The sequence below is a fragment of the Bufo bufo genome, chromosome 1 (assembly GCF_905171765.1).
Source record: "Bufo bufo chromosome 1, aBufBuf1.1, whole genome shotgun sequence".
In the NCBI taxonomy this organism is placed as follows: Eukaryota; Metazoa; Chordata; class Amphibia; order Anura; family Bufonidae; genus Bufo; species Bufo bufo.
Window position 1 is genome coordinate 408,244,187 of NC_053389.1, and position 26,939 is coordinate 408,271,125.

The following is a 26,939-nucleotide window of genomic DNA, read 5'->3' on the forward strand; positions in this document are numbered from 1 at the left end:
CACTGTGTGCGGTGATGCCGGCGGATTAACCCTTTCACGTGCGGCAGTCAGCGCTGACCACGGCATGTGTGGGGTATACAGAGGGAGGGGGCTCCCTTTGACTCCATCACCTCCCCCGCGCTGCGCTGGAAGGGGGTCGATGGTTGCCATGGCAGCCCCGATGCCTTACACAGGCATCGGATCTGCCAGCCTACGGAAACCCAGGAGATACAGCCTGAGCGCTGGGTCTCCTAGGCAACTGTCAGCGTCTCACTGTGTGAGAGGCTGACAGTTCAATTCAGTACAATACAGAATGATAAAATTCCTGATCGTTATAGCGACCTGGTGCCTGTGATTTGTCAAGCCCTGACCTAACCCCTCAGGTGAACACCGTAAAAAAAATAAAACGTTTAAAAAAATATATTTTTTGTTACCTTACATTATAAAAAGTGTAATACCAAGCGATCAAAAAGTCATACACAATTCAAAATTGTACCAATAAAACAGTCATCTCATCCCGCAAAAAATGAGACCCTACATAAGACAGTCGCCCAAAAACAGAAAAAAACTATGGCTTTCAGAATATGGAGACGGAAACAAACAACCAAAACAAGTAGTCATATTTGGTATTGTCGCATCCGTAACAACCTGCTCTATAAAAATAGCTCATGATCTAACCTGTCAGATGAACATTGTTAATAACAAAAAATAAAAATGGTGCCAAGACAGCAATTTTTTGTTACCTTGCCTCACAAAAAGTGTAATATAGAGCAACCAAAAATCATATGTACCCTAAAATAGTACCAACAAAACTGCCACCTTATCCCATAGTTTCCAAAATGGGGTCATTTTTTGGAGTTTCTACTCTAGGGGTGCAAATGTGACATGGCCCTCCAAAAACCATATGGCATTCCTTTCCTTCTGCGCCCTGCCATGTGCCCGTACAGCAGTTTACGATCACAAATGGGGTGTTTCTGTAATCTAAAGAATCAGGGTAATAAATATTGAGTTTTGTTTGGCTGTTTACCAGGGGTCAAGTCCTGGGAAAAATAGTGTGGGAACTCACCCAAAATCCACTGCCGACCCCCCCCCCCCCCCCCCCCCAAAAAAATAATAATAATAATATATATTTCGCAGAAAATTGAGTGCAACATAAAACGTAAACAAAAACTGGAATTTGCGCTATGTCTGTTCAGGTGTATATAGTCTCTTTCATATTATAAGCTCCCCTTATATATAATTTACTTACAGTTCTAAAGACTCAGGGGTGCTGGCTGGCTTGGCCTGAGGGGTGCTGGCTGGCTTGGCCTCAGGGGTGCTGGCAGGCTTGGCTTCAGGGGTGCTGGCTGGCTTAGCCTCAGGGGTGCTGGCTGGCTTAGCCTCAGGGGTGCTGGCTGGCTTGGCCTCTGGGGTGCTGGCTCGCTTGGCCTCTGGGGTGCTGGCAGGCTTGGCCTCAGGGGTGCTGGCTGGCTTGGCTGGGCAGAAGGAGTGTGGGAGACTGTGAGGCATTTTTTTCTCCAAGCTGCTCTGGAAAAAATATTCATTACACCTCAGGTCAGACCACCAATCAGACCCCCAATGTAAATAAGACCTCAATAAGACCTCAGATCACACCTTAGCTCAGACCCCAATATGAATGACCCCCAATCAGACCTCAGATAAGAGCCCTATGCATCATAGCAGTCCTCAGTAGCCTCATAGCAGCCCCCAGTTGCATTATAGCAGCCCCCAATAGCCATATATCAGCCCCCAGTAGCCTCATAGCAGCCCCCAGTAGCCTCTCCATCAGCAGCAGTGCCTCTCCATCGGCCCCCAGTGCCTCTCACCTGCCCCCAGTGCCTTTTACCAGCCCCCAGTGCACCCTCCCTGGTATTAAAATCATTGGTGGGCATTGCACCCACCCCCTCCCCAGTATTAAAATCATTGGTGGGCAGTGCACCCAACCCCCCCCCCCCTCCCCGGTATTAAAATCATTTGTGGGCAGTGTTCCCTCCCCCCCTCCCCAGTATTAAAATCATTGGTGGGCAGTGCGCCCTCCCCTCCGGCTCCCCAGTATTAAAATCATTGGTGGGCAGTGTACCCTCCCCCCCTCCCCAGTATTGAAATCATTGGTGGGCAGTGCGCCCCCCCTCTCCCCCCCCATCATTGGTGGCAGCGGCAGTTCCGATCGGAGTCCCAGCAGTGTAATGCTGGGGCTCCGAGTCCGATCGTTTACCATGGCAGCCAGGACGCTACTGAAGTTCAGGCGTAATTCCACCAATGATTTTTAATACTGGGAAGGGCGGGGGGAGGGCGCACTGCCCACCAATGATTTTTAATACTGGGAAGGGCGGGGGGAGGGCGCACTGCCCACCAATGATTTTTAATACTGGGAAGGGCGGGGGGAGGGCTCACTGCCCACCAATGATTTTTAATACTGGGAAGGGCGGGGGGAGGGCGCACTGCCCACCAATGATGCAGCGTCCGGGCGTCCCCATTACCATGGGAACGCCTCGGATTTAGAATATACCATCGCATCAGAGTTTTCTCCAATCCGATGGTATATTTTAACTTCAAGCACGTTACCTACAGATGACCAGGAAGCGGTGAGTACAAAGCCTTCACCGCTTCCTGGTCCTTTTGCCCGGCCCTGAAAGGGAACTGTGTTCCTGCTATGAAAAAAGTGCAGGAACGCCGTTCCCACACGTTCCCGCAGAACTCGAGCCCTGCTGTTTACCCTTGCTTTGTTACTGGAATAAATTGATTAAAATGGAAAATCTACCAAAAAAGTTAAATTCTGAAATGTCATCTTTTTTTCCCATGAATTCTTGTGGAACACCTAAAATGTTAACAACGTTTGTAAAATCAGTTTTGAATACCTTGAGGGGTGTTTCTATTATATAAGCCTCACAAAGTGACTTCAGACCTGAACTGGTCCTTAAAAAGTGGGTTTTGGAGATTTTCAGAACAATTTCAAGATTTGCTTCTAAACTTCCAAGCCTTCTAACATCCCCAAAAAATAAAATGGCATTCACAAAATGATCCAAACATGAAGTAGACATATGGGAAATGTAAAGTAATAACTATTTTTGGAGGTATTACTGTTTATTATAAAAGTAGAGAAATTGAAATTTGCTAATTTTTCAAAATTTTTGGTAAATTTTGTATTTTTTTTATAAATAAAAATGAATTTTTATTTTTTTATTTTACCACTGTCATGAAGTGCAATATGTGACGAGAAAACAATCTCAGAATGGCCTTGATAAGTAAAAGCGTTTAAAGTTATTACCACATAAATTGACACATGTCAGATTTGCTAAAAATGGCCTGGTCCATAAGGTAAAAACTAGCTTGGTCTTGATGGGGTTAAAGGAAACATGGCACCAAAAATGTTATCTGCCATTTAAAATCAGATAGCAACATATATCCTTTTTTTCTAAGGCTACTTTCACACTAGCGTTTTTTGTGGATCCGTCACGGATCTGAAAAAATGCTTCCGTTACAATAATACAACCGCATGCATCAGTCATGAATGGATCCAGTTGTATTATGTCTTATATAGCCATGACGTGCCAGATTGTGTCAGAGAAAACGGATCCGTCCCCATTGACTTACATTGTGTGCCAGGACGGATCCGTTTGGCTCAGTTTCGTCAAGCAGACAGCAAAAAGCTGCAGGCAGCGTTTTGGTGTCCACCTACAGAGCGGAATGGAGACTGAACGGAGGCAAACTGATGCATTCTGAGCAGATCCTTTTCCATTCAGAATGCATTAGGGCAAAACTGATCCATTTTGGACCACTTGTGAGAGCCCTGAACGGATCTCACAAATGGAAAGCCTTATATGTGTGAAAGTAGCCTTATATAGCGATGACGGATCCGTCATGAACACCATTGAAAGTCAATGGGGGATCCGTCTTGCTCCGCGCCGCGGACAGAAAAATGCTGCTTGCAGCGTTATTCTGTCCGCGATGGGAGCGCAACCAAACGGAACGGAATGCATTTTAGTGCAATCCATTTCATTCTTCAGTTTTGTCCCCATTGACAATGAATGGATACAAAAATTAAGCATTTTCTTCCGCTAATAAGATCCTATGACGGATCTCAATAGCGGAATTAAAAACGCTAGTGTGATGGTAGCCTAATCTGTTTTTATTTTCTGATTTCAGATTTCTTTATTCTTTTCCCTGACAATGATTATGGGGGAGGCCATCTTGCCTGAGCTGTTCTAAACAGCATTTAAAAAGCATTAAGAAACTTGCTTTACGGCAGCCACATGGGCCATAGACACAATGGTCAGGAGGGGACTGCATTGACTTCTATGGGACATTTTTATAGGCATGCTCTGTCACCTGTGCAGATTGTACAAGGAAAGAATAGATAAGAGTTGGCAATCGCCTATTGTGAATGGTGGAGCCTGTCTTATCTGTACACATAGGTGGTATCATTACAGGCCGGATTAGAATGACAGATAAGCAGGTAACTGCAGTAAAGTGATCTGTACAGACCAAGAAGTGGTGCCTATTATTAGGCTTAGTGACCAGTGTGAAAACTGCAGAATTTTATGGTTTTTGTTTATATATAGAAATTGACATGGAAAGTTAAAAATAACCACCAAAAATTATTTAAAAACATGTGATTTAAAGAATAGGTCATTTTCTGGGCTCATTTCCTTTAAATCTATAAAGTGTGAACGATTGGGCATCCACAGTCTGGTTTCCCCATCTTTCTTAGCCTTTCTAATTGCATCATGACCCTATCAATAAATGTGTACTTCTTAATTATTATGTACTAGCATACAGAGACAGACAAGCATAACCCACACCAGTTCAATAGCAATGACTTTAAGGAAGGAAGATCCTTACATTGTTGAGAGTTCCAGCAGAGTTGACCCTTTAAAACATAACTTTTACTAAATGATTCTGATAAAATTACACCACCTTCGTGATTCACCAGTGAACAAATTGTGAAACAAATAATATAGAACGATAAAAACTGTTTACACGGGATAGCTAACCAATGATATGGCTATAGAGGTTTGATGTACACAGGGCAGTATTCGGGGGAGTGCTTAAAAATCTAGCCTGTCCCTGCACTCGCCCTGAATCAATCCTCAGCCCAGGGACGTCCCCTGATGGTGGAGACTCCCTGTCCTCGTTCCTGGACTGACTACCCTACGTATACCCTCCTCTCAGTAAGCAATACCTGGGTGCCCCGTATAAACAATGGATGTTTACTGTGTCACAGTTAATTGATACCTGTATAAACCACAGCCCATAGAAAACTGAAACAAAAATATAGGTGCAGATGAAAGGACAAATCCTTCAACATCATTACGAGAAGCCCAGAAGAAACGTTGTGATGGCAATACGTTCCCAGGCTAATTCTCATCAATACCCCGACGCGTTTCCCCTACTACTAGGTTCATCAGGGGGTCAGAAGACAGTCATGGGTAAACCGTTACATAAAGAGATAATTTAGATATACTTATGATACATATGGAGGACATAGGACCGGACACGCAGATGCTGATATGTGAATGGGACCAAGCAGACCAATAGATATATCGCATTTAAAGTCCTGGACAATCAAATTGGTCAGAAGCCCATTTAGATAAGGGCAGATACTGTATCCAAAAGGATTTCTCTGGCGTTCCGGTAACCTCCTATGCCTCCAGATGGACATCCTTACATTGTTGCACTGAGATATTTCTGGTTGCCCTGATCATTTCTTGGGCTCACCATACCTTGCATTCCCAAAATGTTTCATGAAAAAGATGACTGTTAGATATGTTTGTATGCTGTGCTACTTTGTTACTAACTAGATTATTTTGTACAGGACAGGTCTTTAAGATATCAGTTCGCCTTTGTTCACATCTCATCGGATGCTGTGTTGCAGATTCCACCATTTCTGATGGGAAAATAGTGTTTTTTTCCATCAGAACAATGATCAAATGGGTATAACCCATCAGACCCCATAGTAAGTCATCACCATTGGTGCCCACGGTGCCATGGATCTAGCCCTATTTCTAACAGAAGTTATGCTAAAGATGTAAAAACAGACTTAACCGCTTCCCAACCTTCCATAGACTATAAACGTCCTGGGGGTTGGGATTTATCTCTGAATTTACATTTATGAACATCCATTCAGAGATCGCAGCAGCATGCTAATCGTGCAGCTGCTGTGCTGGGGGCCCGCTGTCGGTAACAGCAAGGCACCCATTGAGAAGGCAGGGACCGTTCCTTTGTGTTTTTGCGTTCTAGATCAGATCACTGTATACACAGCTCTGAAGGAGCACTGTGTTTACAGCTAAGGAAGTGCTATGCTGGTCCCTGTTCTGGCGCGGGCGGTCATGTGACTGCCAGGGTTGGGAGACTGCAGGAGCTTCCGGGTCTTCCTGATACCTTGATCAGCCCTGCAGTAAGGCTGTACAGCATAGTATACTGCTGTACAGCCTCTCTGGGGGTTGTATTCCCCCTGTAACTGGGACTACTATGTAAAAAGGGATGTTAAATGTCCCCAGAGGTCTTGTATGACCTCATGGAAGACACAAAGTGTAAAAAAAAAATATATATATATATATATATATATATATATATATATATATATTGTTTTATAAAAATTAAAAATAAGTTTCCCCCAATTAAGTCATTAAAAAATTGTTAAAAATAGAATAAAATAAATAAGACATATTTGGAATCGCCGCATCTGTAACGACCAGCTCTTTAAAACTATCACATTATCTGTCTCATCAGGTGAATGATGTAAATAAATAAATAAAAATTATGCCAAAACAGCTATTTTTTACCTCCCAAAAAACAATATCAAGCGACCAAAAAGTCATATGTACCCCCAAAATAGGACCAATAAAAATGTAATTTCATCTCGCAAAAAATGAGCCCTCATACACGACTATAGCCAGAAAAATTATAAAAATATGGCTGTAAGAAAATGACAACACAAAAAAGATTTTCTTTCTCCAAAATGCTCTTATTGTGTAAAAATAAAAAATAAATTTATAAAATATTTTGATATCGTCGCGTCTGCAACTACCAACTCTATAACAATACTATATGATCGACCCCATTAGGTGAACGCCGTAAAAAAGAAAAAAATTACACCTGTCACGGGGTTCCGAAGGTGCACTCGGTCCCCCATTGCCCGCAGAACTGTTGCTTAGCTTTTGGAATGAGGTTCTGTGTTTGACCTCATTCCCAGGGCGGCTTTACTAGCTGGGTGGCTCCCTGCTCCTAGTCTGCCTTGAGCGCCGAGCTGATCACTCGGTGCTCGACTGGTTGGTCTGTCGGTCATGTGACGCTGGCCACGTCACATGACCCTCACTCCCCACTATAAACACAGGCAGCCTGCTGGCTACAGGTTGCCTGTTAATTTCTAGGTTCCTGGCTATTTGTTGGACTGCTGAATACTTACCTGATCCTGTTCCCTGACCATCCTTTTGTCTGCTCCTCCTGTACTGCGCTTCCGTCCTGGTATTGTGACCTCGGCTCCCACCTGACTACTCTCTTAGGACTCCTCTTGTACTTCTCTGCTCTCCTGGTATTTATGACCCCGGCTTCTCCTGACAATTCTCTGCTTGCTCCATTTGTACTTTGCAGCTTTCCTGGTATTGACTCGGTCCGTTCACGTCCTGTTGTTTGTCTGTCTGTCATCCCTGCACTTACTCCAAGTTAGGGATTGCCGTCCAGTTGTCCCCTGTCATTAGGACTCGCGAGGCAAGTAGGCAGGGCCAGGGGTAAGGGTGGAGCGCAGTGTTCACTTCCCTCCCCCCTGTGTGTGTGTGTACGCGACCGTTACAGATTAACAGGCCCAATAACCACTGTATTATGAATCCTCTGACTGACCATGTCTCTAATCTGACGCAGAGGGTGCAGGAGTTAGGGGAAAAACTCAGTTCTTTTGAGTTAGGGCAAGGTTCTTCCACTCCTCAGGCCTCCAGTCCGCATTTTGAGCCCCAGATTAAGCTCCCAGAACCCTTTTCTGGAGACCGGAGGAAGTTTCTCTCTTTTAAGGAGAGTTGCAAACTTTACTTCCGTTTGCGCCCCGTGTCCTCTGGCCCCGAGAGTCAACGCGTGGGCATTATCATTTCCCGATTACAGGGTGATCCCCAGGACTGGGCGTTCTCTTTACCTGCTGGCACCAGTTGTTTATATTCTGTGGAGGGGTTCTTTCAGGCCTTGGGTACCCTCTATGATGAACCAGACAGGGCTCTAGTAGCCGAGACAGCTCTAAAGGCACTGGTTCAGGGCAATTTACCAGCGGAGGATTATTGCACCCAATTCAGAAGGTGGTGTGTCCCCTCAGGATGGAACGAACCAGCCCTGAAGAGTCAGTTCAGGTCAGGTCTGTCTGATAAATTAAAGGATCTTCTGGTCAGTTATCAACTTCCAGAGACCTTAGAGGAGATGATGACCCTTGTTGTCCGACTTGACCGACGGGTTAGAGAGAGACGACAGGAACAACAGTTCTCTTCCCAGATGGTGGTCCAGCCAGAGGCCTATCCCAGAGACAATGCTGAGGTCTCCACCGAGGAACCCATGCAGGTTGGCATGACCCGAGGGAATCTTCGCCGCAGACGTGGAGAATGCTTTTACTGTGGAGATCCTGACTATTGGATCAACCAGTGTCCTAAGAAGGTCCTCTCTGTCAAGTCTACTAAGACAAGGCAACCTAAAGACCAGGTACACCCTGAATTTTCTAAATGTAAGCTTTCGGTACCCATTACGATTTCTCTGGGAGTAGATAAATGGCCGGGTAAGGCCTTTATTGATTCTGGCTCAGCGGCTAGCTTTATTGACTCTGAGTATGCTGTAAGATTGGGTATTCCTATGTTTACCTTACCAACTCCTATCCATGTCATGGCTATTGATGCTACTCCTCTTATTGGTGGTACGGTGAGCTTATGTACCTCGGAGATTTCTCTAACCGTGGGTGTGTGCCACTCAGAGAGATGTTCGCTTCTAGTCCTGGAGAACCTACCTGCTGAGGTGGTACTAGGGTTGCCTTGGCTCCGACTACATAACCCCACTATAGATTGGTCCAATGGGGAGTTGGTGAGATGGGGGCCTAAGTGTGACTCGTGCTTGTCCGTGGTACAGGCTGGGGTCTCAGTAAAGTCTGATACTTTACCCTCTGTTGTTAGAGAATATTCTGATGTATTCTCATCACCAACCCCGGAGGTTCTACCCCCCCATAGACCTTATGATTGTACCATAGAGCTAGTAGAGGGGGCCAAGTTTCCTAAAGGACGAATTTATAATCTTTCTATGCCCAAACGCAAGGCCATGGAAGATTATATTAAGGAGAGCCTTGGTAAAGGGCATATTAGACCTTCTGTCTCTCCTATGGGGGCGGGGTTTTTCTTTGTTAAGAAAAAAGATGGTGGTCTTAGGCCATGTATCGATTACCGGAGATTAAATAAAATCACTGTCCAGAATAGATACTCCCTCCCATTGATTCCGGATTTATTTAACCAGGTTCTGGGGGCAACCTGGTTTTCCAAAATTGACCTGAAAGGGGCATACAATCTAATCCGAATCAAGGAGGGAGACTAATGGAAGACGGCGTTCAATACTCCGGTAGGACACTTTGAATATCAAGTGATGCCTTTTGGACTCAGCAATGCCCCAGCTGTGTTCCAAAACTTCATGAATGACATTCTTAGGGAGTACTTAGGTAAATTTGTTATTGTCTATCTTGACGACATTTTGATATTCTCTCCTGACTTCGAATCCCATGTGTCTCATGTTAAACAAGTATTAGAGGTGTTGAGGGAGAATCAGCTATCCACTAAACAAGAGAAATGTGTCTTTGGTGTACAGGAGATTCTGTTTCTAGGGCATGTTCTGACTCCTCACGCCTTCAAGATGGATCCTGGTAAGGTACTAGCAATTAAGGAATGGGTAAGACCTTCATCCTTAAAGGCCTTACAACGGTTCTTAGGTTTCGCCAATTACTATCGTAAATTTATTATGAATTTTTCCGTAATTGCTAAACCGTTGACCGACCTTACTAAGAAAGGGGCGGATTTGGAGAATTGGTCTACTGAGGCCATTTCTTCATTTGAAAAATTAAAAAAGGCATTCAGTAGCGCTCCCATTCTGATCCAGCCTGATCAGGAGAAACCTTTTATTGTGGGGGTGGATGCGTCCGAGGACGGCGTAGGAGCAGTCCTTTCACAAGGTCCTGCTAGCCTCACTAATCTGAGACCATGTGCCTTCTTCTCCAGGAAATTCTCTCCCACGGAGAGAAACTACGACATAGGGAATAGGGAGCTGCTGGCCATTAAATGGGCATTTGAGGAGTGGAGGCATTTCCTGGAGGGGGCAAGACATTGTGTAACTGTTGTCACTGACCATAAAAACCTTATGTTTCTCGAGTCTGCTAAGAGGTTGAATCCCCGTCAAGCCAGATGGGCTCTGTTTTTTACTCGTTTTGATTTTTCCATCACGTTCAGGCCGGGAAGTAAAAATGTGAAGGCGGACGCATTATCTCGGAGCTTCCAGGCTTTTCAACCTACTGAGGCACCACCTGAATCCATCCTACCAGCAAAAATCTTCTTAGCAGCTCTTACCCAGGATATCTCGGCTCGCATTAGGTCTGAACAACATCTGGCACCGGTATCCACCCCAACAGATAAGTTGTTTGTTCCCGTACAATTTCGTCTCCAGCTGTTGGGTGAGTGTCACGATTCTGCCTTTTGTGGACATCCGGGTGTTGAGGGCACTAAGGATCTGGTTTCTAGATCTTATTGGTGGCCCACTCTAACTAGGGATGTCAAGTCCTACATGTCAGCCTGTGAGGTTTGTGCCAGGTCCAAGACACCTAGGACTCGCCCTGCTGGTAACCTACGACCCCTGCCCATTCCCAGTAGACCCTGGTCCCATATCTCGATGGACTTTATAACTGACCTACCGCTGGCGGAGGGTAAGACTGTGGTTTGGGTAGTGTGTCGATAGGTTTAGCAAGATGGTTCATTTCATTCCCCTGTCTAAACTTCCGAATGCTAAAACCCTGGCGTCTATTTTTGTGAGAGAGATTGTTCGTTTACATGGCATCCCGGAAAATATTGTTTCTGACAGGGGTGTGCAGTTTGTATCCAAATTCTGGAGGGCCTTCTGTCAAAGATGTAAAATTTCATTGTCTTTTTCTTCCGCCTACCATCCTGAGAGTAATGGGCAGACTGAACGCCTTAATCAGTCTGTGGAACAATTCTTGAGGTTGTATGTTGCTGATGACCAGCAATTATGGGTCAAATTCCTTCCGTTGGCTGAATTTGCTTTGAATAACCGTGTCAATTCTTCTGCTGGGGTCTCCCCTTTCTTTTGTAACCATGGTTTTCATCCCCGTTTTCATTCTGGGTCGTCCGTCTCCTCCTCTAACCCTGAAGCGAATAAACTCTCCTCCGAACTGTGCACAGTTTGGGCCCGGGTTCAATCGAACCTAGAAAAGGCTCAATGTTCTCAAAAACTCAAGGCCGATAGGAGACGTTCAAGGGGGGTAAACTTTCAGGTTGGGGATAAAGTATAGTTGTCCTCCAAGAATCTATCTCTCAAGGTAACTTCTAAGAAATTTGCTCCTCGTTTTATTGGACCATATAAGATCACGGAAGTGATTAACCCGGTATCTTTTAGGTTGGAGCTGCCTGAGTCATTCCACATTCATAATGTGTTCCATAAATCTCTGCTTAAAAAATATTTTGAACCGGTAGTACCATCAAAAGCCTCGCCTCCGCCGGTTCTTGTTAATGATGCTGTCGAGTATGTGGTGTCTGAAATAGTGGATGTCAGGAAGGTGCGTAAGTCCTTGCAGTACCTGATTCACTGGAAGGGGTATGGACCTGAAGAGAGATCGTGGGTACCTGCCAGGGAGGTTTAGACTTGTTCGTAAATTTCATTTAGAACACCCTGAAAAGCCATCGCCTGAAGTCTTGGGTCCGGTGACCCCTCGTAAAAGGGGGGGTACTGTCACGGGGTTCCGAAGGTGCACTCGGTCCCCCATTGCCCGCAGAACTGTTGCTTAGCTTTTGGAATGAGGTTCTGTGTTTGACCTCATTCCCCCGGGGCGGCTTTACTAGCTGGGTGGCTCCCTGCTCCTAGTCTGCCTTGAGCGCCGAGCTGATCACTCGGTGCTCGACTGGTTGGTCTGTCGGTCATGTGACGCTGGCCACGTCACATGACCCTCACTCCCCACTATAAATACAGGCAGCCTGCTGGCTACAGGTTGCCTGTTAATTTCTAGGTTCCTGGCTATTTGTTGGACTGCTGAATACTTACCTGATCCTGTTCCCTGACCATCCTTTTGTCTGCTCCTCCTGTACTGCTCTTCCGTCCTGGTATTGTGACCTCGGCTCCCACCTGACTACTCTCTTAGGACTCCTCTTGTACTTCTCTGCTCTCCTGGTATTTATGACCACGGCTTCTCCTGACAATTCTCTGCTTGCTCCATTTGTACTTTGCAGCTTTCCTGGTATTGACTCGGTCCGTTCACGTCCTGTTGTTTGTCTGTCTGTCATCCCTGCACTTACTCCAAGTTAGGGATTGCCGTCCAGTTGTCCCCTGTCATTAGGACTCGCGAGGCAAGTAGGCAGGGCCAGGGGTAAGGGTGGAGTGCAGTGGTCACTTCCCTCCCCCCTGTGTGTGTGTGTACGCGACCGTTACAACACCAAAACAGCTTTTTTTGTAACCTTGCCTTCGAAAAAACATAATATCATGTCATCGAAAAGTCTTATGTACCTGAATATGGTACCGATAAAAAGTGCAGTGTGTCCTGCAAAAGGCAAGCCCACGGACATCAACATTGGCAGAAAAATAAAAATGTTATGGATATTAGTATGTGGCAATGCAAAATATAACAGATTTTTTATAAAAAGGGATTTAATTATGCAAAAATAGTAAAACATGAAAAAACTATACAAAATTGGTATCGCCATAATCATATCAACCTGCAGAATAAAGTTATCATACCATTTATACCACATGGCGAACCTCAAAAAATAAAACACATTGACAGAATAAATTTTTTTACCCACATTAGCTCCCAAAAAAATGAGATAAAAAGCGATCAGAAAGCCAAATGTACCCCAAAATGGTGCCAATAAAAACTACAGCTTGTCCTGCAAAAAATAAGCCCTCAAACAGCAAAATCAACAAAAAATAAAAAAGTGATGGGTCTTAAAAACCATTTCAGCAAATTCCATGTTAGAAAGTCCAGATGCTCCTCCTTCCGTTCTGAGTTCTGGCATACAGGTGAAACTCGAAAAATTTGAATATCGTGCAAAAGTCCATCTATTTCATTAATGCTAATTAAAAGGAATTGCATTAATGCAGCTTACAATTAGAATTTTGTGAACAGGTTCAATATTCTAGGCTCAAAGTGTCACACTCTAGTCAGCTAATTAATCCATATCCCCGAGCAAAGGGTACCTCCAAATTGTGACTTTGGGGTTTCATAAGCTATAAGCCATAATCATCCAAATTATAACAAATAAAGGCTTGAAATATCTCGCTTTGCATGTAATGAGTCTATCTCATATGTTAGTTTCACCATTTAAGTTGCAATACTGAAATAAATGAACTTTGCATGATATTCTAATGTTTCGAGTTTCACCTGTATATCCAAACAGGAGTTTACGACCTCAAATTGGGTACTTCTGTGCTCAAGAGAAAATAGGTAGCAAATTATGGGTTGATATTCTCCTGTTATCCCTTGTAAAAAAAGAAAGTTTGGGCCTAAAGTACAATTTTCTTGTAAAAAAAATAATTTTTAATTTTCACAGCCAAGTGTTATAAATTCTATGAAACATCTATTGGGTCAAAGTGCTCTCTAAATACCGTAAAAGTTCTTTGGGTGGTGTGTTTTCCAAAATGTGGTCACTTTTTGGGGGTTTCCACTGTGGGGGTACCTCAGAGTCTCTTTAAATGCAACATAGCGCCCAAAGACCAGTCCAGCAAAATCTGCCCTCTAAAAATTATATGGCGCTCCTTGCCTTCTGAGCCCTGTCGTGTGCCCATACAGCAGTTTACAACCACATATGGGGTGTTGATATAAAAACGCAGAACCAGGGTAATAAATAATGAGGTTTGTTTTGTTGTTAACCCTCAATGTGTTAACCCTCAATGTGTTACAGGAAAAAATTATTAAAATGAAAAATCTGCAAAAAAAGTTACATTTTGAAATTTCACCTCCAATTTGCATTAATTCCTGTGGAATACTTAAAGGGTTAACAACATTTCTAAAATCTGTTTTGAATAGCTTGAGGGGTATAGTTTCTAAAATGGGGCAATTTATGGGTGGTTTCTATTTATGTAAACTTCTCAAAGTGGCTTTAGAACTGAATTGGTCCTTTAAAAAGTTAATTTGGGAAATTTCCTTGAAAATTTCAAAAATTGCTTCTAAAATTCTAAACCTTACATCCTAAAAAAATAAAAAATAAATAACCAACATTTTTTTTACCGTTAACATGATATATAATGTGTCATGAAAAAACACCTCAGAATGGCTTGGATAAGTAAAAGCATTCCAAAGTTATTGCCACATAAAGTGATACATATCAGATTTGCAAAATTAGGCTTGGTCAGGAAGGGAGTAAATGGCCTGTTCTGGAAGTGGTTAAAGGGGTTGTCCAGCCATTAATATTGATGACCTATCTTCAGGATAGGTCATCAATATCTGATCGGTAGGGGTCCAACACCCAGGATCCCCGCAGATCAGCTGTTTGAAGAGGAGGCAGTGCTGAGGCATGTGAGCACCGCTTCCTTTTCATTACACTGCACTTAGACTCGGAAGTGCAGTGTAATACAAGTACCTGTTCCATTCAAGTGAAAGGAGTGAGTACTTGTAATTACACTACACCTCCGCTCCACAGGAGACGAGGAGTAGTGTAAAGACAAGGAAGGCTCCTCGTCAAACAGCTGATTGGCATGGGTGCCAGGTGTCGGACCCCCGCAGATCAGATATTGATGACCTATCCTGACAATTAGTCATCAATATTAACGGCTGGACAACCCCTTTAAGCCAATCTGCTCTAATCAAAGCAAGTAGTGCTTCACCTTCTTATTTGGTTTTCTTTAATATGTATAACTAGTGAAGTATATGTATTTAATTTCTATTTTCTAAAAACACTTACTCTTCTTGTGTTAATACAGGGCACGTACACATTACTGATTTCAATATTGCTACCCTGGTCAATCAAGGTACAAAGATCACAACAGTTGCTGGTACAAAACCTTACATGGGTAAGTATCCTGCTTCCTACATCTTTCATTTATGATACCTTGTTTTTTGCCATGGTTTCTTCAGCTAGGATATTATTTATATCTCAGATGTATGTATACATAATGGTGTCAGGTTCATTATGGATGCTGAAGGCCTTTCAATTATGCGCCCATTCCCAGAATGCTGTTAAGCTGATCTGGTACTTCACTTGTGGGAACATCTTCATTGCTGAGCCACAACAGCCTCATAAATCAGCTGAACCGAAGCCAACTTGTTCCTTCAAAGATTTGTGTAGTCTGTTTTCTTTGCCAGGTCTCTACGATTAATGTACCAACATCAACATTATAAAAATAAGCAACTCTCTTGAAGTGCAGTAGAGCCACTTGTCGGACAATGGAATACAAAATTTCATTAGAATTAATATCATTGACCCATATACTAAAGCAAAATAGGAATACAATATATAAATTTCTCTGTATTCATCAGAGGCTCCAGTACATTCCAAATTGAGTAGGAATACCTATAGACAACTGATGATAACTCAATTTACTCTTTCTGTTACAAAAATATTCAAATTGAAAGATATTGGCTTTAGTTCATTAAAATAGTGCCCCCTGGAGTTCAGTCTCTCTAGTAAGGTTGACATCCTGCCACTGAGATGAATGAGTAGGTCGCACATTCCATCCTTCCACTGCCACCAACCAGGGAAAGGCGGTAATACATAACAATCTTCTTCTTCAATCTATAACAGTTACAGGTAGAGAGCTGCAGCACAAGGGACACTCCCCCTGAGCTATGATAAGGAAAGAGCCTCAGGAGAAAGGGCACTCCTCCTAAGCTGTGGCAGGGAAAGATCCTCAGCAGAAAGGACATGCACCCTGAGCTATGACAGGGAAAGAACCTCAAAAGAAAGGACCCCCCTCCCCAAGCTATGACAGGAAATAAGCCTTAGCAAAAAGGACACCCCCATTGAGCTACGACAGGGAGTGAGCTTCAACAGAAAGGACACCCCTTGAGCTATGACAGGGAACGAGACTCAAAAGAAAGGACATGGCCCCTGGAGCTATGACAGGGAAAGAACCTCAATAGAATGGAAATGCCCTCTGACAGAAGACAGAGAAAGAGCCCCAGCAGAAAGGACTCCACCCTACTAAGCTGCCAGCCTGGAGATTTTCTATCAAAGCAATGAATAGGATAATTTCTGTATCCATGTGAGGTACGGGGTTGGTTCCAGCATTATTATAAAGAGACATGTATTCTATTATGTCTTATTTTCAGATTTTTTTTACATTAATCATTTGATAAGCCATTAAAGGTAATGGCATGCACTGGAAATTTACTTAAAGGCTATGTGCACTTTTGGGGGCATTTTTTTAATTATTGCATTGTACGTATTTTGAGCTAAAAATATTTTTATAATTGGTCTTAATAAAAAAATATGGGGTCCTTTTTTCTGTACAGAGCTGAGATGCTCTAGTACAGTGATAGCGAACCATTTGGAGACAGAGTGCCCAAACTGCAACCCAAAACCCACTTATTTATTGCCAACATGGCAATTTAACCTGAATACAACAGTCCAATATAGTATATCCTCCATGTACTTTATCATTTAGCTATAATAGCCTGCCTACATTCTATGCACTGCCTGTGCTGTTCATAGTGCGCCCAGCGCTGATGAATGGCAGGAAAAGTCTAAGGCATATTGGTACATTGTAGACTTTTTCCAGGGTGCGGGTGCCCACAGAGAGGGCTCTAAGTGCCGCCTCTGGCACCCGTGTCATAGGTTTGTCACCACTGTTCTAGTAGCACCCTTTGGATTTTCTGTCTTTTCTGTCAGACCAGGAGTAGAGGAGATCCTTATCTCTGCTCTGACATTATAAACACCCAGTATCAGTTCTTATCTTACTGGTTTGTTGGATGACCAGCACAAAATGAAAATGAAAGTACCAGTCACACAGCTAGAAAAACCCTTTGTGATGGAACAGCTCAATATTTTTTAATAAAGGCCAATTGAAAAAATTATTTTAAGCCAAAAATGAGTAACATGCAATAGTTTAAAAATTGCCTCCGAAGGTGTACATAGCCTTTAAAGAGACCCAATCACCACAAAATACAGTATAATCTGCAGACAGTATGTTATATAGCCGGAGAAGCCAAGCAGATGGATATATAGTTTTGTGGGAAAAGATTCAGCAAACCTTGTAATTTCTACATTTAAACTTCTGCTCTTTCTATACTTAAAGGGGTTGTCCGAGTTATTTTTTTGTTCTTTCTATGTTCCTAAGTAAGCAAATGTAACAGCTTTCCAATTCACTCACTTTATCTCCGGTGGCTGGTTTCTCAGATTTCACTGAGGGTCACATGACCTGTGATGTCAGCGTCTCTCCCTGCTTTTGCGCCAGTCTTAATGCGCCATGTGCTGCCAGAGCACGCACCTAATATATGACAAGGCGCATATGTCATATATTAGGCGCATCTTCCAGCAGTCTGTGTGCCTAGACAGCTCCGAGCTGCTGTCAATTTCTGGCTTCATTTGCACCAGAAAAGTGGTGTAATTGAAGAAAATTTGTTATGGATGCTGACCACACCCCTTTCTAGCACTTACCATGCCCCGTTTCGGAAAAGTGGCAAGATCTTTGTAAAACCCACTTGTGACTATTTTTTCAAAAGTCACATATAAAAAGTCAAAAGCACACAACTTGAGACTTTTTATAGCCACTTTTCTGGAGTAAACTAAATGATAAATCACCCCATTTATCCTTCCCTCAGTCCTCTCCATCTCCATCTTGTGCACACACAACAGAAATTTTGGGAGAGAAGCAGGGCTTAAAGGGGTATTCCCATCTTGCTATTTCATCCTCACCTGCAGCCAGCTATTCACTTCCTGGTTTTCTGCAGCTAAGGCTGGGCGGGCTTAGGCAGTTTGAGTGAAGGCCGGCCACACCTTCTTATGACATCACACTGAGAATTCAGTCCTTGCGTGCTAGTTCATATGAAGAGTAATCAGTCTGGCAGCCTGCAGTGTCTGTAAGGCCCCTCCTCCCTGGTGGGGAATCATCACTCAGAGAGCAATGGTCAGTGACCTCAGTAGACAGTAACATGTTCTGTCCTGCATTCTAATACAGTTTTACACACAAACCAAATTCTGAGGAGCAAAACAATAATTCACTACTATACATCAGCCCAAAAGCATGTTAGCTAGTAGCCAAATGATCTGTGCTTTTGCCTCCCCTAAAATATTACCATCACCCACCGACCAGCACTGATGCAGATTTGTTTCCATTACAGCTCTACTACAGTTGTGTATACACCTAAGGGTACTTTCACAGTAGCGTTTTTCTTTTCCAGCATAGAGTTCCGTCCTAGGGGCTCAATACCGGAAAAGAACTGATCAGTTTTATCCTAATACATTCTGAATGGAGAGCAATCCGTTCAGGATGGATCAGGATGTCTTCAGTTCAGTCTTTTTGACTGATCAGGACAGAACCGCAGCATGCTACGGTTTTATCTCCGGCCAAAAAAACTGAACACTTGCCTGAATTTTTCTCCATAGGAATGTATTAAGTGCCGGATACGGCATTCAAAATACCGGAATGCCGGATCCGTTTTGCCGGATGACACCGGAAAGACGGATCCGGCATTTCAATGCATTTTTCAGACTAATCAGTCTCACAAATGTCATCAGTTGGCATACGTTTTGCCGGATCACTCTACCGCAAGTGTGAAAGTAGCCTTAGACCATGTATCTGTATAGATGCATATACAGCTTTGCTATATATATCTTCGCCAGTACCCTCTAGCACTGTGGCAGAACCACTTCCTATACAGCCCTGCTACATCTGTCTTCGCCAGTACCCTCTAGCACTGTGGCAGAACCGCTTCCTATACAGCTCTGCTACATCTATCTTCGCCAGTACCCTCTAGCACTGGCAGAACTACTTCCTATACAGCTCTGATACATCTGTCTTCGCCAGTACCCTATAGCACTGTGGCAGAACTACTTCCTATACAGCTCTGCTACATCTGTCTTTGCCAGTACCCTCTAGCACTGTGGCAGAACCGCTTCCTATACAGCCCTGCTACATCTATCTTCGCCAGTACCCTCTAGCACTGGCAGAACTACTTCCTATACAGCTCTGCTACATCTGTCTCCCCCAGTACCCTCTAGCACTGGCAGAACTACTTCCTATACAGCTCTGATACATCTTTCTCCGCCAGTACCCTCTAGCACTGTGGCAGAACCGCTTCCTATACAGCTCTGCTACATCTATCTTCGACAGTACCCTCTAGCACTGTGGCAGAACCGCTTCCTATACAGCTCTGATACATCTGTCTCCGCCAGTACCCTCTAGCACTGTGGCAGAACCGCTTCCTATACAGCTCTGCTACATCTATCTTCGCCAGTACCCTCTAGCACTGTGGCAGAACCGCTTCCTATACAGCTCTGCTACATCTGTCTCCGCCAGTACCCTCTAGCACTGTGGCAGAACCACTTCCTATACAGCTCTGCAACATGTGTCTCCGCCAGTACCCTCTAGCTCTGTGACACAACTACTTCTTATACAGCTCTGCTACATTTGTCTCCGCCAGGACCCTCTAGCTCTGTGGCAGAACTACTTCCTATACAGCTCTGCGACATGTGTCTCCGCCAGTACCCTCTAGCACTGTGGAAGAACCACTTCCTATACAGCTCTGCTACATCTGTCTTCGCCAGTACCCTCTAGCACTGTTGCAGAACAACTTCAGATACAGCTCTGCTATATATATATATATTGGCTTGAGAAAGGTTCTAGTTTGGAGCCGAAACGTCGCGCATTTCCCACTGGGGTAAATAAAGTTTTTTCATTTTATATTTTGGAGTGCTGCCCATCTTTTCTATTTCTATATATATATATATATATATATATATATATATATATATATATATATATAGTTCCATATACGGGCGGAAAAAAATAATAATGGAACGGACACGGACAAAAAATACTTTCTTGTGCATGAGCCCTAAGGGTAGGTTCACACTGAGGTTTTTTGAAGCAGGTTTTGAGGCAGATTTCCCTTCCGATTTTTCAGCCAACGCCAGCATTGAATCCAGAAGGAAGGCGACGTTGAGTCCTTCTTTTACATTTCCGATTCCTTTCGAACCCACTTCTGGTTTTGAATGAAAAAACTGCAGGAAAATTTTGCCTCAAAACCTCCTCCAAAAATCTCTGTGTGAACCTACCCTTATTCATGTCCTTTTACGCAAATAACTGAAAAATATCTGTCAATTTTCTGGACAAAATGCTGTATTTATGAAGCGCTGCTCTGTACCATGCACTAGTGTTGATAAACCTGCGTTCACACGGCAGTCAGTGGATGCAGTTGGCGTATCTAGCCATAGCCCTGTATTCACCTGATGGAGGCCAAAAAAGATCCTCTTGGCTTCTATGGCAATTTATTACCTCATAAAAGAGCGCATCGGGCTGCCTATTTCTATACAGCAGGTCATAGCTTTTTTTTTATTATTTAGTAGCCATAGCCATAGCTAGGTAGGGGCTCATATTTTGGGGGATGAGGTGACGGTTTGATTGGTACTATTTTAGGAGGCATACGCCCTTTTGATCGCTTGGTGTTGCACCTTTTGTGATGTCTTTCTGTCAAAGGTACAAGTGCACTTGCATATAAACTATCCAAAAACATTGCAGGTCTTTCATACAAAAATAGACATCATTCAGTAAGCCCACTGTAATTTGTCATTCAAATAGAACTTATAATATAAAGAAGGCTACAGGAGTAAGTTATTGACTTTCTTATTGAAATATGAAATATCTAGTAAACACACACACACACCCAACAAGCACAATGCACTAGGCCATTAGGAATCTATAACAATAGACGTTTGAGTTTGAATTTAAGAATTAAAAATTTGCAAAAATCGATCCAGGACCCCTCTGGCAGCCTAGGTTAGTTAGTATAATTAAAAATCAACATAAAGAAGGAAACTGCCTTTACAAGGTTGACCCTCCTAGCTATAGTCTCCACTGGCCCACACGCTAGGGTTACAGTATTAGGAGGGCTGCCTGGATGAAAACGGGGTTATGTCCGGGTTCAGCTCTGAACCCGGACAACCCCTTAATAAAGACAAATCTGTCTGGCTATGGAACTATTTGGCATTGAGAAGATATTTACTCTGCTTACACCCCTGTAGGAAGTTAGATATGGTCTAGTTAGTGTAGTGTGTTAGCTGAGGAAGTGAGAGGAAGATGCATGTGCTCAGTCCGCAGAGGAATAGGCCTACTTCCCAGAGAATCATTGTCATTTAGAGATCTGTGGAAAGAAATCTATCTCTACTTTACAGTCGTCCAGAGAAGGAGATAAAGGAAAGAACCAAGAAGGTCCATAATCAGTGGCGTACACACAATCCATGGGGCCCCTGTGCAAAACTGATCCATGGGCCCCCCCCACCGCTGCCCCCCCCAGTGGCGGATCCAGAGCCTGGTCTCGGGAGGGGCACTTCCCCGGGCAATAGGAGATTATGGGGCCCCTGTGTCTCCGCCCAGTCGCCCACCCTCAAGCCACATCCACGCACAGCCCTACCTATATATCGTGCCCATACCTCTTACATCCAGTGACGTCTCCTTTGATGTACAGTAGATGTTCTCTTTCTTCATCTTCTCCATTCAGACCGGACCACCATGATGATTTCTTTCAGCCATCTCTCATCTCTGCAGAGTTTGACAGACAGACATCTTAGTTTCCTACCCCCATCAGACCCCCAGTCAGCCCCCATCAGACCCCCCACTCAGCCACCAGATTAATCATCAGCCCAAAGACCCCCCCAGTCATCCCCCATGCCCATCAGACCTCATATCAGCCCAAAGACCCCCCATCAGACCCCCACTCAGCCACCAGATCAATCATCAGCCCAAAGACCCCCCCAGTCATCCCCCATGCCCATCAGACCTCATATCAGCCCAAAGACCCCCCATCAGACCCCCCACTGAGCCACCAGATCAATCATCAGCCCAAAGACCCCCCCAGTCATCCCCCATGCCCATCAGACCTCAGATCAGCCCAAAGACCGCCCCCCCATCAGCCACCAGATCAATCATCAGCCCAAAGACCCCCAGCCCCCCAGTCATCCCCCATGCCCATCAGTCTCAGATCAGCCCAAAGACCCCCCCCCATCAGCCACCAGATCAATCATCAGCCCAAAGACCCCCCCATCAGCCACCAGATCAATCATCAGCCCAAAGACCCCCAGCCCCCCAGTCATCCCCCATGCCCATCAGTCTCAGATCAGCCCAAAGACCGCCCCCCCATCAGCCACCAGATCAATCATCAGCCCAAAGACCCCCAGCCCCCCAGTCATCCCCCATGCCCATCAGTCTCAGATCAGCCCAAAGACCCCCCCCCATCACCCACCAGATTAATCATCACCCCTCAGATGATCAGATCAGCCCAGGCCCCAAAGACCCCAATCCCATCAATAAATTCAGCCCCCCACTGCTGCTGGTCATTATTCTTTCTCACTACTCGAGTCAGTGCCCTGAGGTGGGCTTTTCCTGCCAGAGTGCCAGTGCCAGTGCAAACCCTCCCCCCCCCCCCCGGTCATCTGCTAGGGGCCAGGGGGGGGACCTGGGGGCCCTCACTACTACTCCAACAACTCCAGTGTCATAGTGAGTCAGAAATCAGATGGCCAAGAGAGGAGAGAATGCGCTCATAGGTGAGGGTAAACAAATTGATGTCCCTTCCCCCTAACCAGGATGAGTGAAATTACTCACCTGGTTTGGTTTTCACTGAATGTGGTGCAACCTTAGTGGAGGGAGGTTCGAAGGGTGGAGGTTGTCTGGGTTGGTGCTGCCAGATGGTGTCCAAAATGACCCTGGGCAGGGGCCAAAACGCCACTTGGGTTGGTATTTGAATATGTAAAAGAAGGTCTCCTCTGCACTGGATTCGTGCGGCGAGCCGATGGACATAAGGCGCAAATCACAACCCGAGCTTGGATACAATATTTTTTATTTTGAAAAGACGATGCGTTTCGGGGTACTCAGGACCCCTTTATCAAGTCTGAAAAAACATATAGTTGTTACAGTTGTCTGAGCAATGTAAATAATCATAGTAGTTGGAGGACAATAGCTAAAACAATGTGTATACATATGTGCGTACATACACATATGCACACATACGCATTTATATTTGTATATATAATTTTTTTTTTGTTAGGATGCATGGGTAGATCAATGAATGAAAACAAAAAACATAAGATATATCCATAAACAATTGGTTGGTTCAATGTTTTGGCTAGATAATTGATTAGACAAATGATTAAATAGAGGATAAAAGTAAAAAGTAGATAAAAAATGGCTGAAAGATGTAGATAAAATTGATTATAGATCTAAAAAGGTAAAAAACTAAAAAACCCTGTTGGGGGTATATATAATCGCATCGAACGGTTTTGTGATTGTGTACAGGTGTAAAAGTACGCAGAAACAGATAGGTAAAAGTACATGGTTTAGAGTGCAATAAAGGGAGTCCCTTACATGGAGGAGAATAATATTTCTCCCTCATAACGGAACAATTGTTTGAGAATTTCAACCCAAAGCTTGAATGTTATCATCTGGACTGGAGTGCTAAACCTTGCTATTCTCTTGTTTACAACTGGAAATGTACCATACATTATAGTGAGTCAGAGTCAGTGTGCACTGTGCCGCGGGCAGCTTTTCCTTACTTACCGAGTTACCGGCTGGCGGCTGCTGCGGCGCTGTCTAGCAGGGCAGGGGAACTCACTGTCTTATTCACTCTTCTGGTCAGCGGTCCTCACTGTTCGTCCGTCCTCTCTCACGTCCGGATCCCGTCTGCTGCGTGAGTTCAGGCGCGCGTGCATGTTCCCGCGAGACCTGCCACAGGAGTTCACTGGTCTCGAGGGACTGACGCCATGCTCGCTCCTGCCCAGGCCCGGCGCTGACCGCAAGGCAAGTGAGATAATAGAGTCAGTCTAGCGCACGCGCAGCTGCTGCAGCAGGGGCCAGGGGTCCGCAGGTGGCCGGGCCCCCTGGGGTGCCGGGCCCGGTCGCAACTGCGACCCCTATATGTACGCCACTGTCCATAATCTGCATGTCCAAGCATTGGAGTCAGCCAGTAGGGTATTTGCTGATCAAAACTACTGACTTTACTGCTGTAAGAGGGACATTGCTTAGACACCCTTCACACTTGGACATGACTTGGCCAGTTATATCTCAACCCTGTAAGAGAAATATTGCCAGCCATAGATTCTGCACAGAGAGACAGACTGATTTGGGGAAGATAGAGAGGAACAAGTACTATGTTCCCCATCCTTGCTCAATTCCATACTTTGCTTTCTCACTCCAATTGTACTAAACACTCTAAAATAATAAAAATAAAAATTCTAAAGGCCTCAATATACACCCAAGAAAAGAAAAAGCCAATAGGCAAACAACAATCACCAAAATGCCTACCATTCGAAATATAAACCCAGTAAATGCATACTGTCGGCATGAACCAGAGGCAGTTAGAACATTGATTCCAGCCCCATCATCACCTTTTGATTTCTACCTTTAAAGAACCTAGATGCTCCGTGGAACCCACAGCAAGAAGAACACTCATGCTTAAATTTACATTTTGCATCGAACGTATATACTTCTTCATTAAACAAGAATCACAACCCCCACTGTGCTGCTGCCAAGTTTTCATATATATTGAGAAGGTTTATTCTAACTAACTTTCTGGTTTGACCTGCACCATAACTAATAGGCAAACCAGTATGGGGGAATTTATCCTTTGTGGTGTTTTGGATGTCAGTTTTAAGTCTGTCTTTGGTTTGATTTATGATGTGGAATTTGGTTTTATTAAATTTGGCGCCAGTATGATGTTGTTTAGCTACTGTCAGTAAAAGTACACCAAGGGATTGCCTGGTGTGAAGATGTGACTTTTTTGTGAAATTTTAAAGTTACACATCATAAATAAGACTTAACCCTGTTCTAATCTCTAAACTCAATCAACTTTTCACTCCACTTCAGAAAGTGTTGGGGCTCATCGAGTGCTGCAAAATGTGGCCAAATGTGACATATGATATACACAAAATGACATCGCTTGCAACATTTTTACAGCACTAAACTGGAATACCAATTTTGACAAATGACCCCTTATGTCTTTATCACCAGTTAGAGAAGGTCCTTGGGACCTATAACTCTTCTTCTCCTCATCCTTCTTTACCTGTCTAAATTAAACCGTTCCAAGGGGAGAAGTAAGAATATGTTCACATACTCCCCCCAACAGACCGCATCCCTAACCTTTTTATTTCAATAGGCTCCCAACAGGCCTTCAAAACAGACGTAGACTTTGTCATTGGTAGAATCATCCAGGCATGGAATTTCCTTTTCCTTACTCTTTTCCTTGTCCTTCTCCAAATTAAGCATCTAAACAGACATGGGATAAGTCATGAATATTGTATTACCAAAAGAACTTTAAGTACACTGTCTACATTTTAAACAGTATTAGTGAATCTGCCTTTACATGGCCGAAAGTATGTGTGCACCCCATATAAGTACTGAGTTTGGGTTCTCAGCCACACCCTTTGAAAACAGTTGCATTAAGTCAAGCACATAGCCATGCGCTTTCCATAGAAAAACATTGGGTAGTATGGGCCAGAGTGATTTTAAATGTGGCACTGTCTTAGGATGCTACCTTAGCTGCAGTTTGCAACATTTATGATCTGTTAAATCTGCTCTGGTCAACAATAAAGTTCCTTTTACACCAACCGATAATTGGCTTGGGTAAAAGGTGTCTGCGAGAACGTGCAAACCTCAGAGACAGCGTAGTTTGTTCTGCTATGCTGTTTGCTTAACTCCTATTCTCTACAATGGGCCCGCTTGGCTGTTTTCATAAGCCCAGCCATCTCACCTTGGAAATGGCACAATGGGAGTTGCTGTCATTAACTTTTTTCTTTTTACATATATCAATATATCTTATTACACAAAATGCCTCTTTCTCCATTTGTCAGGCTCCTCTTCTTCCCCTTCCTACTACTCTTATTTACTCTTTTACTGGTAAAAATACATTTTCAGTGAGTCAAAGATGAAGGTAGATTATCACTTCACTGAGAATTCAGGTTATAGCAGCTGCTCATAAACGTTTATAGAGAGGGAAAGAAGCGGGAGCAACGAGAGAGAGAGAGAGAGAGAGAGAGAGAGAGAGAGAGGCAGAAAGAAGACTGCTACTGCTGCTTTCTAGCAAGTGTTTAATTTTACCCCAGTGCTAAATTCAAAACTACTGAGCTCAGGAAAAACTGAAAATGACAGTATTTTTCGCCCTATAAGACGCACAGGCCCATTAGATGCACCTTGGTTTTAGACGAGGACAATAAGAAAACAATTTTTTCATTGGACCTCAGATCAGACCAGCAATCAGACCTCCAATGTTAATCAGAGCCTTCACCGCTTCCTGGTCCTCCGGTGCTATTGAGCTATAGTGTCTCTTACGGGGCGAAAAATATGAAAATATGGTAGGTATAAAGGCAGGAAAACTGTTGATAAATGCAGGATACATGTCATATAATGGCCAGAAATGGGCATACAACATTATCCCATTAAGCTTTATTTATATAAAACTGGAAAACCAATGGCCTAGTATCATAGGTGGACCAGCAGGTATTAATATGTGAATGGCATATAATAAATAATAATGATTTTCTGTTTTATTTAATGTACAGAGGTTTATAGGTTTAATCCTATTATTTTGCTATCAC

General features: G+C 43.9%; 1 protein-coding gene across 1 annotated transcript in view; it reads left to right on the forward strand.

The window, feature by feature from the left end:
- Nucleotides 1–26,939, forward strand: part of STK32A (serine/threonine kinase 32A) — a 290,285-nt gene that overhangs the window by 242,865 nt on the left and 20,481 nt on the right. Inside the window, exon 7 of the mRNA XM_040406255.1 lies at nt 15,121–15,210. Within this exon, the coding sequence (XP_040262189.1) occupies nt 15,121–15,210 (90 nt within the window). The remainder of the gene's footprint in view (nt 1–15,120; nt 15,211–26,939) is intronic.